Source organism: Pristis pectinata, chromosome 6, assembly GCF_009764475.1.
Source record: "Pristis pectinata isolate sPriPec2 chromosome 6, sPriPec2.1.pri, whole genome shotgun sequence".
NCBI classification, from domain to species: Eukaryota; Metazoa; Chordata; class Chondrichthyes; order Rhinopristiformes; family Pristidae; genus Pristis; species Pristis pectinata.
Window position 1 is genome coordinate 36,503,274 of NC_067410.1, and position 14,992 is coordinate 36,518,265.

The 14,992-nt window shown below is 37.3% G+C and overlaps 1 protein-coding gene across 1 annotated transcript in view; it reads left to right on the top strand.

The window, feature by feature from the left end:
• Positions 1-14,992, top strand: part of LOC127571351 (serine/threonine-protein phosphatase 4 regulatory subunit 2-like) — a 60,615-nt gene that overhangs the window by 12,933 nt on the left and 32,690 nt on the right. Inside the window, 1 exon segment of the mRNA XM_052017640.1 lies at positions 10,051-10,221. Within this exon segment, the coding sequence (XP_051873600.1) occupies positions 10,051-10,221 (171 nt within the window).

Consider the following 14,992-nt stretch of genomic DNA (forward strand, 5'->3'; position numbering starts at 1 on the left):
GTTCTCCACTGTTTTGTCACGGTCATGTTGTTTTATTTGCAGGTTATGGCAATGTTAGATTGACATCTGTGATAAGAATAGTCTGACAATTATTCTTATTCTAACTCCTGGGTATGATAATAGGACGGTAATTTTGTAATTTGGATTTAAAGTCGAGCAGAAAGACATTTACTTGGTTTGAAAAACAATGTGGATGAGTAGATTTCTTGGTAAATTAGTTCCCAAAGGCTCATCAGATGATTCATATTATGAATATAAAATGTGATTAAATTATCAGTAAGATTATTGATTATTTTCCATATTAGCCGCTGCAAACCTGAGATGTAATAAATCTCAGCATTCCATTTACATTTCTTCAAAGTGCATGCATATTAACTGCCTATAACTTTGATTGTTGTTAAGTGTTGAAATGCAGTGTATTTGTCAGTTGGTGTGGGAAAAATAATACTTGGAATTAGATATTGCAGTGCGAGGACTGTCTTGGTGTAGAACAATTAACGCCCACATGAGCTGGGCTTTCAATGTGGTATAAAGGAGAAGGTAAACTGAATTTTCCTCAGTTTTTGTTTGGCGAATGATTGGAGTAGTTGTGCATTGGATCCCCTGCAGAGCTGGACCTTCAATTAGCCTCATTCATATCCACTGGTGTTAATTATAGCTTTCTGCTTTCACTATTTCTGTGAATAGTGCCGTAACTAACCTGTAATCCTGTATTTGATAATAGCCATAAATGTGACTTATTTCCAAAAGACATAAATATTAAGTGACATAGCAGTTAGTGCTGCTTCCACACAGCTCCTGAGTTTGATCCTGACCTTGGGTGCTGTCTCTTTGCAATTGTCATATTCTCCCTGTAAAGGTTTCCTCAGGTGCTCCAGTTTTCTCCCACATGAAAATATGTGCTGGTTGGTAGCTCAGTTAGCTACTGTAAATTGTCCCTGGTGCAGGTGGCTGGCAGGAGAATTGTTTGGGGGGGGGGCGGTGGTGGGGAAGGTGGGATAGAATGGAAGAGGAATAAATGGAATTAGTGTAGATAGGTGCTTGATGGTTGGTGTGGTTGTTTCTGTGTCATATAACTATGATCCTCTAACATTAATCACACATTGTATCCATCCGCTTTCTCAAAAGAATTGTCACGTTATTGAGCTCTGATTAAGTTTTCACAAGCTGCATCGGGTATTGTGTTAGTTGAATTCTCAAAGGTATTGCTTTCCAGTTAGTGATCTGAATATTTTGCCGAATATCAGTTGGAAAATGTGGCTCTTCAGAAACTGAATAAATAAAAAATGAATTGTCATTGATGTAGTTTGTGCGTTAAACCAAATTTCATTGACATACTTTTACTTTTTCCTGTATCCGTTCCCTCAATAATGTAAAAAAAAGAGTAGGAGGAGTTGGGCATCCAGCTCTTTGAGCCTGCTGTCGTTCATTAAAATCATGCTGCCTTTCCTGTCTTGGTATCATTTTCCTGAACTATCCCCTTCCATTGGATCCCTTAATATCCAGAAATCTATTAATCTGTTTTGAATGAACTCGATGACTGAGCTCCCACATCACCACATGCTTGTTGAAGAAATTTCTCATCTCAGTCATAATCAGCCTTATCCTTAGTCCAAGACTGACAATTGGTTCTGAACTACTCAACCAGCTAAAAGATCCCCCCTGCATGCAGCTTATCAAGCCTGTAAGAATTTTATAACTTGCAATGAGATCTGCTCTCATTCTTCTAAACTTTAGCAAACACAGTCCCAGTTACTCCAATATCTCCTCATTTGATAAACCTGCCATCCTTGAAACCAGTCCAGTGAATCCTTGCTGCATTCTCTCCATGGCAAGCACATCAAAGTGCCACCCACATCATCTCATGTACATCACACTGTCTCTAGTTTACAATGTGTTATTAAGGAGTAAATTAATGGAAGTAGTCATCAAACTATTTGGTGTGTCTTAAACTGTTTTCCCTTAAAAGAAGATAGATCTTGCTCAGCATGTGATAAGAGACGTAATAAGGTAACAAAAACTTAAGACAAATACGTGGAAAATCGCAGGACAGGAGAGTGGTAAAAATGCAATGTAGAATGTAATAAAATAGGGATGAGGGGAAAAACTTGCATTGAATATCGAAATATAGGTGTAAGTTTTTAAAACTGCTTTAAGTGATAAGTGTTTTGGCCCACAAGAGATGGCTACAGCAGTAAGAAAATACTGCCTTTTTAACAATTGCCATTCAAAACCACAAATCATTGACTAACATGTACTGTCTCTTGTTAATTAACAATTTATTAAGGATGTTATTCTGAAGGCATTCATTTTAACATCTTGAAGGCTATTTTTTTTTTGGATTAGTTGCAACTCCCAAACCTCATACTTCCCAGGTTGCTTCAGGTTCTAGCATATCCTAAACATGATTTTCTGTCAAAATGATTGCAGATCATCATAGAATAGCTCATTTTTCAATGAGAGGGTGCAAGAACCACCCTCCATCAATTAGATGGTAAAACATTGAGAAAGACTTCATTTCTTTTTCTTTGCTGATAGTTGACTCATTGGAGTAACAGTTCTGTCAGAACAGGTTCTCTCTAGGATGTAATCAATGTGCCATTCTTTGCAGAAGTCTAGTATGGGCAGGTTATTGGACTATATGAGTTAAAATAAGGACTAATCTTTGCTTCACTGGATACCTGTGGAAATGTTCCATGATAATGTTATGTAAGAATCGTGGCTGATTAGATTTTTACTATTCCAGTGGGACAGAGAGCAATTCTCATGGCCAGTTTGCAATTCCAGTTTGGACAAGCTAGGTGAATGCAGACTGGGACTGGATCTTGGACCTGAGAATTGGTAGTATATTAATTTAGAAGCTCATTGGAAAAGTTCTGAATATCTGATTTTGCTCCAAGCGTTGTATACAAATAAGCTAATGGCTGTGCAAGGTGAACAATGGTTGACTGTTTTGAACTCTCCTTTTGTGTGACGGGGTGACTTGTCAGCACAAAATTTAGCACTCTAAGTAGAATTTGAAACCACCCATCTCAAGTTGCAGATACTAATATGATCTAATGGAGTATTGTGACTTGAGGCCCTAGATAATTTTTTTCAAGATTTTATATCAACAACTATCATCAATTTTATTCTCATTGGGACAAGATTTTATAGATACTTGTCTTTAATGATTGTTACCTGTTCCTGATGAACAAATTTTAACACTCTGATTCAGAGATGAAACACTATTGAAGAGCCAGTGATCTTTCAACTGATGATGAAAGGTGCGTAACATTGTGATATGAATTTGGATATTTTAACAAAAATGCTCAAGGTGATTTGGGAAATATTTATGGACAGTTTTTCACGTCAGTGAGAATCGTAACATGATTGAATAAAAATCATGAGTTTGAGTTATATTTTGGATAAAGAAACTGAACTGAGAAAGTATTATCCTTGAATAGTTGGATGTTTGGGTTATGAAATCAGAGCAGCATCAACCTTTTAGTAGCTTTTATCTCTTTCTGTTTCATAGTATTGCACTCTGAGTGTATCCCTGGATTGTGCTGTTGCTGTGTATCAATCTATTTTTGTATATCTATCTGGAGGATGTAGACATAGATGTTTGTTTTAGCAATAGTATAGAGGATATTTAAAAGTAGGTAATTAAGCTTCAAAGGTGGAAATATGCAGATATTCAGTGGACTGAATGATGGCTTTGCAGCATTGCTCAGTTTGAACAGTGCTTTATGATTCAGTTTGACCAAATACATGAAAGGAGTGTTCATTTTATTGACCAAGTTTCCAAGATTATACCACTTTTTAAAAACCATCTTGTAGAAAAATTTAGTAACTATTTATTAACAACCCACCAGTGTTCCTGCTCAGTTGTGACACTAGGGTAGGTATTGTTTTTAAAATTGCAATGAAAGAAAAATAGTTGTTGAGCTAAGCTAATTTGGGGCAGCTATGGAGATCTGCAAGTAAAGGAAGTAAGAAAGAACCCATTTGCTGCTAATGGTAATTGTTAAAAAAGGCAAGTCTGGTTTTGTTCAGGTAATTGGAAGAAACAATAACGCTACTCATTGGAAATGGCATTCAGCCTGAAGTATGTGATGAAATGTTTTCCACGTCTGCATTGATGCTAAAGCTTGATACCATCCAGGAGAAAGCATTTGCTGATTGGCACCTGATCTATCAACCTAAAGGTTCACTTTTGTTTCACCAGTACAGCATGGCTTTTATGTGGACATCTTTAATGCACTGTGGAAGCTTGTCTACTTTTTTAGCATCTCTCAAACCTGTGTTCTTTGCCCCCTAGGAGGCCAGGGCAGAAAATGCACAGAAGCACAACAACCTGCAGGTTTCCTCCAAGTTGGACATCATCCAGACTTGCAAAAATGTTGCCATTTCTTCATTATTAGGTCTACATCTTGTAATTCCTTCCCCAACAACAACACGAGCGTACCTTCACCAGAAGGACTACAATGGTTTACTTAGGTTGCTCATCACAACCTTCTTGAGCGCATTTGGGGATGGACAATGAATGATTACTTTGCCAGCAACTCTTTTCTAAAAATAAATCAATTTTAAAAAAACAAAATCATTCTATAATCAACTGTGACAGAAGAGTGACATTGAAGACATGTATATTTTTGTCTATACTGGCCATATGGCACGAGTTATTTTTTTGTATTTTTATATTTTCTTGGAATGTTGACATTGTCGGCAAGACTATTGTTCACCCATAATAGTGCAGTCCATACAGTGAAGGTCCTCCCATGGTATAATTAGGTAAAGTTGTTCAGGATTTTGACTCAGTGATGGCAAAAGAAAGGCACCGATCAAGATGGTGTGTGATTTGAGGTGATCATGAAGTGCTGCTTCCACATGCCAGCTGCTTTTGTTCATCCAGGCAGTTGAGGTTGCAGGTTTGGAAGGTGCTTTGAAAAAGCTTGGCAAGGTGCTCAGTCATCTTGGAGATGATGCACTGCTCACTGGTGGAGTGAGTGAACATTTGTCATGGTGATATGAGTACCAGTCAAGTGGGCTGCCTTTCCTGAATGGTGTTTAGTTTGATTGTTGCTATACCCTTCCAGACCACAGATAGCAATTTGTCATAAAATGCACAGCATCTACTAACTCTTGCTGCTGCAGTATTTCAATCCAGTTATGTTCCCATTCAGTGGTTGCCCTACGTTGATAGGGGATCTGGCAGTGATAAAGTTAAATGTCAAAGGGAAGTGGCTTGAGTTTTGTTGGATTCATTGCCTGGGACTTGTGTGGCACAAATGTTGGTTGGCACTTATTAAATAAAGCCTGAATATTGTCCAGGCCTTGGAGCATGTGGGAGCAGACTGCTTCATGAACTAAGGGGATGCAAGTAGAACAACTAAATGATACAGTCATGAGTGAGCTCCCCTTCATGAGTTGAATGGCTTCGAAGAAACATATCTTCCCTTGTGTTGATATGACAGCAGCCAGTGGAGCATTTTCTCTCTGATTTCTATCAGCATGAATTTTACGAGGGCTCATTTACAACACATCAAATGTTTCCTTGACATCAAGGTGGTCCTGCTCACTGTACCTCCTGGAATTCAACTGTTTTGTCCTGTTTGGATTAAAATTACAATGGGATTTGCAGTTGATTGGATTTGCAGAGCCCAAACAGTAGGTAACTGAGTGAGTGCTTGATAAATCAGTGAAATACACTTCGACTGAGAATAGATTTGAATGGGTTCCAATCAGCCAGATTTGAGCTGCATTGATGTTGCAACTGAGGTCAGTTTTTGAAAGCAACACAGATCTAATCTGGGATTTTCCTATTCGTATATCTGAGCTGTGTGCCAGATAATCAGTGAGGGAGTGCCAAAAGTTTGGCACAAAGTGAATGCTTTATGGATGCTGGCCAGTTTCAGGCATTGTGATGCAAGTTACTTAAAAAGATGTGGTTGTAATAATTTTTACAAGCTTCATTTGAAATTTGTTTTTGTGATGCAGACTGGTGGTTTCCAAATGTTCCTGTGACAATTAGAATTATTTGTAGAATGATAACCCTATGTTTGACTTGTCCAATATTGACATTATCTCATGGAGAATAGTGCGATTGATAACTATATTGACAAATGAATAGCAATCCTGATGACTTCAAGATTGTATCTCTAGCTGCCAGGCCTTGAGATTTTAGAATGAAAGCCTATCTATTATTCTTTCAGTGGGGCACAGTACTAATTTGTAGGAGCAGAATAACCTGTAGGAAGATTTGTTGGTCTAGGGTAATTTGATTTTATTTTACTTGCCACAGAGTTTTCCCTTCAGCACAAAAAATATTTTCTGCTGAATCCTTGGTCCTTTTGCCTTCTGCTGTCCTAATCTGTAAAGTAATCTTAATAGACAATCTTGAGCAATCCATCAGTGATATCTCCAGGATGTAATTTATCATTTGGTATCCTGCTCAGCAGTGAGAATGTTCCTTCAAAATACAATATTGTTTTTACTTGGTATCATGTCTCTGACTCTGGTACAATGGATGCAAGATAATTTAAGCAACAGATATTGAAAATAGCCTTCTGTTTTCTGATGCTGTCAAAGTGCCTAAGGTGCACACTCATAATTGAAACATTAGCTGCTTAATTTAGCATTTTAAAACTTGTTCCTTGGAACCCAGAGTGAATGTGTATTAATGTGCAACAACTGTTTGCAGTTTAAGCCTATTTCATACATTTGTTTGGGCAGTTGTTTAGTTTGACCATTTAATAGATCAGAAAATAATTTGGATTTACGTAGCATCTTTCCATCATTGGCTTGCAGCCAATGAAATACTTTTAGAAGTACAGTCACAGTTGTCATTTAGGAATGTACATCGGGTAATCACTTTTTATAGGGATAAAAGCTTGGAATTGTCACTGTTAGGATTCTTACAAATCTTTTATTTGTTGGGAGTATGGTGAAATGTCACCCAGGTAGTGTTTTTGTCAAACTGCTTTTACCTTTTGATCATAGGATTCCTGGGATTGTTACTTTCATTATTCAAGTTTAATCGGTTAAACTCTGAATTACATTTGTGCAGGTAATGAATCCCAGTAGAGTTTTGTTGTTTATGTGATCAGAAGTAGATTTCTGATGAACACCAAGCTTCATGTTCTTTAGTCACCATTGCAACTTGCAACATTTTGAGGGTGGGGATTTCAGCTCTGTAGAAATGCGAATATGTGGCCTGGAAATTCTTGCCAAATACTAAGAATCAGGTTGCATCTAGCTGGATATCACTCTTATTAACAAATGAAGAGGTTGGATTTTATTGTTGAATCCCTGATTATATGAGTAACTATTGGATTGTTTAAAATGAGGGATCGCTCTCTCACACACCTGGTGAGAATGGATGGTCCACAAGGGCAGATGTTATATCTTTCTGTGGTTTGCATCCAATATGCAGTATGATGAAAATGAGTACATCTCCGGATAATCATCAACTCCAGTACGCACGAGTGGCGGAAGAGCAGTCTTTGCTCTCATTTCTCCAGATCACACAATTAAGTGGAGACCAGTTGACACTCACCTGTCACATCCATAATTAGACCTGATCCTGTGATCTTCGTAGTGTGCAGATTTATTATTTTGCCCTACTATTTCTTGGCCATAGGAGTGTACCAGTGTGGTTAGAAAATGCCATTAGTTTGCAGATTCATTGTCTTAAAGACCATCTTGCAATAGTCATGGTTGATATGCCAATAACTGTAAGGCAGCTGCATGGATTACCCTAAACAGATGTAATTTTTTTAAAAAATACAGACAACAAATACATTCTAGCTTTGCTAGATGGACTGGGATTTCTCTATTACAGCATCCCTCTGAATTTGAACCAGCTTCAATGGGTTCTGGGATATTGGGGATGTTTAAATTTCCTTATTTTTTTGAAAAAGGTATTAACTAACTTGTGTTCATTCTTGGAATGATGATGTGATAGTGTCACCATCTGCCACAGTTCATCGATTCATAACTCTCAAAGCAGGTCCCATTTGCAATGACCAATAATCACCCATCAAAACTAATGGTATTTTTCCTCTCTTGTTACCATTAACTCACCACCACTACCTTATTCTCCTGCCACCCACCTGCATGAGGTAAATTTCCAGTTACCAGTTAGTCTACTAACCAGCACATCTTTGGCACGTGGGGAGGAATCTGGAGCATCCAAAGGAAACCCATGCAGCCATAGGAAGATTGTGCAGATTCCACACAGATATCACTGGGGCTATGATTGAATCTGGTTCTCTGAGGTGGTGAGGCAGCAATGCTAACTGCTGTTCCATTGTGATGCTTGACCCTGATGATCTATTGCCTTGGTTGTGTTTTTTTAAATGAACATAAAGGGCTTTTGCTTGGCTCCTGGTGCTTGATAAAAGCTGGCAGCAGAAATAAAGGTGGAATTAATTCATTTCAAAAAAAAAATCAGTGGTGGTTTTTCTTATTCTGAATAAGAACCAAATCTGTCTACAAATGCAGCATAACTTATTTGTGGGGTCATAACATTTGTTTACAAGCAGGGGGAAATCAATATAAGGCCATGGGAGTGTATCTTTTGTTATCACAAAAGGAGTTTCCTGCACCTTTACTTTTGCGATTATGGATCGGGCTGCTTTTGGTATGACCAATGGTGATGAGATGAGACTTCTCATGTTTGGGAGTGGTAGGATAATATGATAAACAGTCAGTCCCGTCCAGTCTCACTTGCTATGTTGCTAATTCAATGCTGTGAGTTTATCCGTATCAAGTTATAGGGATTGTGTTACCTTCAGTTAATTTGAAATGAACAGAAGCTACCAGGAGTATCAGTTTTGTTCAAAATAAATTAAAACTGACTATTGTAAGCAGCTGCAGCATCCTGTTTTTCTTAAAGACTGCAAGAGTTACATAAGCAAGTATGTTAAAATGGGAAGTGAATTGTATTAAACTTTTTTCCCTTAAAAGCTTTAAAAAAATATGCCACATTTTGAGTATGCACTTAATGAATAAATATAACCTAGCATTTTCTGTAGTGTAGATATTGACATGATATACTGACATCTGTCAAGGAGTTTCAGAGCTGCTTTGATCAGCCAAATGGCAGAATTCTACTCCCAGCTGCATTGTGCAATAGGCCAGAAATAACCTGGAACAATAAAGAAGCTTCAACTAGAATGTTGCAAAACATGAATTTGTCGTCTTTATCTGTGTCTGCGCCGTATAATTTGGGAGATCATACTACTATTTTTCCAATTTTTTTGTGCACCATATTATCAACTACTTAAGTTATGTGTTTCACAAGTTAATAACGTGCAGATTTATTTCAACTGAAAATTAAAACACAATGTATCTGTTTACAATGCAATTATACCTTGTATGTGTTTGTGCACCTGTATTGAATTCAACTTTTTTTAAAATATAGAGATGAATTTCAGAGTTTGTCTTTATTACTTGAGAAACTGTCAAGGAAGCTATTACCTCTGAGTTTTTCTGCTGTTGATATCAGGTCATAGGTTAACATCAGAATGGTTATGTTGCGACAGAACTTCTTCCAACTTTAGCCTGTGGCTAGTGGCAGAGGTTTTAGGTATGGGTTGGAAATTCCTTGTTACTAAAACAGCTTCAAAGAAAAGCTAGGCCCTTCACACTTATGCTAGTAGTTTATAGTATAAAATGGCTGGAATACGTGCATGTGGAATGCGATGAATGACAGACATGGCAACAAAATTGGGACGTGTAAAATAAATTGCATACAATATTAAGAAAAAAAATAAAAAGGGCTTAGTCTTTTTAAAAGGCCAATCTTAATATTACAGAGAAACATGTCACTGGGAAAGCAAACTGAAGGGCTGGCTGAAATTTCAATGTCACAATATTTAGGTTGATTTACATGTGTAAACTGAGAATTCCAAAATGTTTCAGTTTCACTTAGAGATTTAGTGTGGATCTTGAAGATTTGATGTAAAAAAAAATTCCTCAGGATATTCTGTTGTTTGATTTAATTTCACATTTAGACTAGCATCATTTTAAATGTATTAAATTAATCTTGGATTATAATTTCAGGATTCCTTGGTCGCAGTTTAAATGCTACTTTGTATTCAAATTGGAAAAAGTCATGGATGACTTCAGAGCTTCAGCTCCTGAACCTCGAGCTCCACCTAATCCGAATGTGGAATATGTCCCGTATGAAGAAATGAAGGACCGAATTCTTAAAATTGTTAATGGTTTCACAGGGTAAGTTGATCACTAGCAATTTTTCAAATGTTAATTATTTATACACTATGAACAATTGGTTGTGCAAAAATACTTAGCAATATAAATTTATTCAGAAATAGTTTTATCTCTAATTCCTTAATCTAATGTACCATCCACTTATTTTTACAATTCTCTATTGTGTTCCTTAATTTTAATGCTGCATGACAAAATTACGTAGTTTGTTAATCATTAGAGCGGTGATTTCTGGACCTCCAATACACTTTAGATGATTTTTATTTTCCTCAGCTTTTCTCATCCTAGCAATTAACTTAAATCTCTGTCTCTAAGTTAAAGTAACCTCTCTGCTGAGAAGAATGGGTCCACCCAGTTCACCCTATCTAGGCTAATCATTTTGTACATATTAAACCTCAGATCTACTTTGTTCGCAAGAAAACACCTACAGCCTAGTCAGTCTCTCCTGCCCTGTCAATATCCATATGATGTCCTCTTCTCCCTCTGGTGCTGTCACATTCTTTATGTCGTGAAGTGGCCAGAGCTGTTCACAGTATTGTAACTGGGTGTAAAGAAGGTTCCCATGTATAATTGGCCTCCTTATAGCATATGCCTTAGCAGATGAAAGTATGTATTGCATTTGCTGCCTTAACCACAACTATCTGTTCCACTGCTTTCAGAGCTCTGCAGCCATATAGTCCCTCTACATTTATTTCCATTTATTCATTTTTTAGAAAGTGTACATTGCTAGCAAGACTAGCATTATTCATCCATCCTTAATTGGCCAGGGAAGGTTTGGAGGGCCACAGTTTTGATCAAGAATCCTCTGTAAAGTTATTCCCATGCTGCTGTTATGTAGGGAGTCCAGGATTTGGATGAAGTGATGAAGGAATGTTAATATTTGCAGATATTTGAAAGGGAACCTACAAGTAGTGGTGTTTCCATTCACCTGATGTTCTTGTACCAACTTGATAGTGTAAGTTGCAGGTTGATAGTTCAGTCAAACCACTAAGGAATAAGCTGAATCTTCCAGGAACTGATCTGCCATCAGTTGTTCCCACCTGTCCTGATTTCACTTGTTTATCTGTGACTTGCAGTAGGGATAAATTTGTATCCTGTGATTTATTGTGTTTGCCCTCAATGTGTTGCCATATACCTCACAGATTTGTCTTATTCCTGTTATATAGAACTTTCTTCCTCATTGTGACTTCTGGTATCATTGGGAAACTTCTTTATCAATCCCCCTTTATTCCAAGCCATTAATGTACATCACCAAAAGCAAGAAACAAGTTATGAGCACTGCAGAACAAGAGTACCAGATTAGCAGTATTCTAGTCTTGTAGCACCATATTAATGGAAAGGAAACCAGAAAATGATACATCCCTGTGCCGCCACTTGGCTTGCTGCTATTAAGACCCAACCAATCTATCCATTTTTAAGGATGCCACATACTTTAATACTGCATTCCCAATTTCCCAAAGATTTTAAATTTCCTTCGACAAGGTACATATTTTCCCCTCATGTGATTTTTTTTATATATAGGATACCGTTAAAAATCTAACATTACTTAAGTGTAAAATAAAACCAGCTTTTTTAACACTTGAAATAAGGAGCCAGAACTTGATTGTTTACATGTATTTGTAAACTGGCAAGGTTAGAGATTTTGAGATGAATCTTCCTGGCTGTGATGTATGGTTCTGAATAGATTTCTGTGGATGTAAGTCCCAGATTAATGTACTGAGTGACAGATGGTGCTGTGTGTGTCACTGCGTCATTGCTTGGAATTGCCTCTCTCCTCGTGTCAGGTTTGACCTGACATAGGATGGGATTCTCGGCACACAGGCTTTGAAGTGAAGGGCAAGGTAATTTTGAAAATTTTAGGAGTATTTTTAATTCTAAGCATTTTTCATTTAAAAGTTTTAAAAATTAAATACTTACATCAATTTTAAACATTATTAAATGTTTGTCAAAGCCTGTCATGGTGTTCCAGAGGTCGGCCTTGACTAAGCCGCCAGAGAGTTTGTCATCCAACACCAGCGTGCAGGAGAACAGTGAGATCAGGCCTCCACCTTGGGGAAACATGCTAGCAGGTGAAAACCACAGCTGGCAGACCAGGTGCAGGACGATTCTGCCCATTGCCTTGCCTGCTTGCCTGTAGCATGAAAAGATGAACAGACAATATGTAAACATCAACAAATCGGGGATCTTCTAAAACCTAGAATGGGATTTTGGTGTGACCATACTTTGAATTCTATGTACAGTTATACAAAGAATATTAAGGCATGGGAGTGAGTGTGCAAAAAAAAATTCAAGGCTGATTTTAAAAAAAATATGAAATTAGGTGCATCAGAAAAAGATGAACACATCTGGTCTTTTTTGCAAGGATCAGTCTGAGGTCCTCACTTATGAAAGGTTTTGTTAAAATAGGCAGTTTGTTTTCACTTCGGGCTGAAAATAAGTAGAGGAGGTCCATGTAAACAAGTGTCTTTTGAAAAAGTAAACTCCATAGGGAATATGGTGAAAACTTACAACTCCACAGGGAGAAAAGTTTGGGTAAGTTGAACAGATGTATTTAAGGGGAAACTAAATAAATGTGTCATAGAAGTGAATAGTAGGTTATGATAATGGTAGGGGATTTGTTTGGAAGTCAAAAATATATATGGACTGGTTGGGAAGAATGGTTAGTTGCTATGCTGTATTCTAAGTAAATTCCTCCAGGGAAAAATGGGCATCTTTTCACTGAGTTCACCACATGCATTTCCTCTTTGCCCAATGGTAGTCTCATTAGATTTACATTGAGAGAAAGTGTGCACCTTAACCTGGGCATGTAGCATGGCTGAATGTTTACCTGGACCCCAGGACATAAGAGATGTCAGGAACCTTCCTGAAGAGAGACGCTACTAGTGTACATGGCATTTGTGAATGCTTAAGTATGAAAACGTGTTCAGAAGGATTTAGTAGTTCTGACTAATTGACCTGAATTGTCTACCAGATTCTTGTGGGTACCATCGGGAACTTCCAAGGTTAAAGTGTAATTACAGCTGGGTGCTGCCCTTGCATTTCTCAAATGAACCACCCCTCCCCCATTCCTCTTGCATGTTTTCCTGCTGACCTAATAAGGCAAAGGTCATTAGCTGTTGCCTTACCGAGTAATCTTTTTGTGTCCCCATTTGTACCTCCCAAATTCCACTCCGCACTTCAAACAGCATGGAAAAGTGCACTTCCTGTCTGCTTCTATTGATTTTAAGTGAAGTATTCTAACCAAACTTGGGTCATGTGTATACCTGTCTGAAATTACTCTGTGGGGATCTTTCAGAACAATATTTAGCTGCATATATATTGTTATCAAGGAACAGCTAATACATAATAAACCCCAGCCCTTCTCTCATTCACTGTGAACTTTGTTAAAGATTTGTCTACAGTCACACAAAAGCTTTTTTCTAAAAGAGTAGTGGAGGTATTAATGGCTACCTTTGCACACTTTAATTTCAATTCTATCCGGCTATGTTCCTCCAGATCGACATGCGAGTTGAGCTTGTCTGTGCTCTTGAGATCATTAATTGTATGTTTATCCAGTTGGTTTTCATTTTTGATTAACGAAATATCTAACTTGTATTGCTGTTCTCATAAACCTATCCTTATAAACTTTGGACAATTTCTTTGTCATGTTTTTCTTTTCATTTTCTGATAAGACCATTGCTATACATTACATCTCAGTACTTTTTGTGTAATGAACAATTTGTATGCTGTGTAGGGCATAAAGGAAAGCACTTTTTTTTGCAATGTCACAGTTAATGCTATTATGCAAAAAGATGGTTGTTGCTATTTTATTATTTGAAATTGTTTGAGTCATTCACAAAGTTTGGTGCAATCAGTGATGATCTTCTAATTTGAATGCTGGTACAAGTATAAAGGTAATTTTTTTTTATGATAGAGGTATACAGAGATGCAACATGGAAACAGGCCCTTTGGTCCACTGAGTCTGTGCTGACCATCAAACACTTCTTTTACACACTGATCCCCTCCTAATTTATTTTCCCACATTGCCATCAACTCCACACCACACCCACCCCCCCCCCCCCCCCCCCCCCCCAGATTCTGCCACTCATCTACACACTAGGAACGATTTACAGTGGTTGATTAACTTAAACCCACATTTTTGGAATGTGGGAGAAAATCTTTCTTCAATCTTTTTATTAATTTTCAAATTAGTGCAAAATAATATATAGCATTAGTAATTATACATATGGTGCTAAGAGATCAGGATAGCAATCATAACAGTTAAAATATATAATCACGAGTAAAAGTAACCTAGACCTCCTGTTCTCTTAAGTGAACAAATACAAAAGGAAAGATTGAAAAGAAATGAAATTTAATTATGAAAGAACCCCAAATCAAAAAGAAATTGATAATAAACAAAAAACCCAAACTTCAAAAAAAAACTGGACTGATATTTCTTCAATTAAAAAGAAAAAGAAACATTACTATGTCGTCAACTCCGCTCCTCTGCATTCAAAGGTTATTGAGAGGGATCTGAAAAGGGTCAGATTGTATCATATGGAAATATTGAATAAATGGACTCCAAACTTCCTCAAATTTAAGTGAAGAATTAATAGTACCACTCCTAATTTTTTCTAAGATTAAACATGTTATATTTTGAGAAAACCACTGAAAAATGGTGGGAGGCATTGGATCCTTCCATTTGAACAAAATGGATCGCTTGGCCATTAATGTGACAAAGGTGATCATACAACAAGCAGAAGCAGACAAATGGTGAGATTCCATCATTGGTGACCCA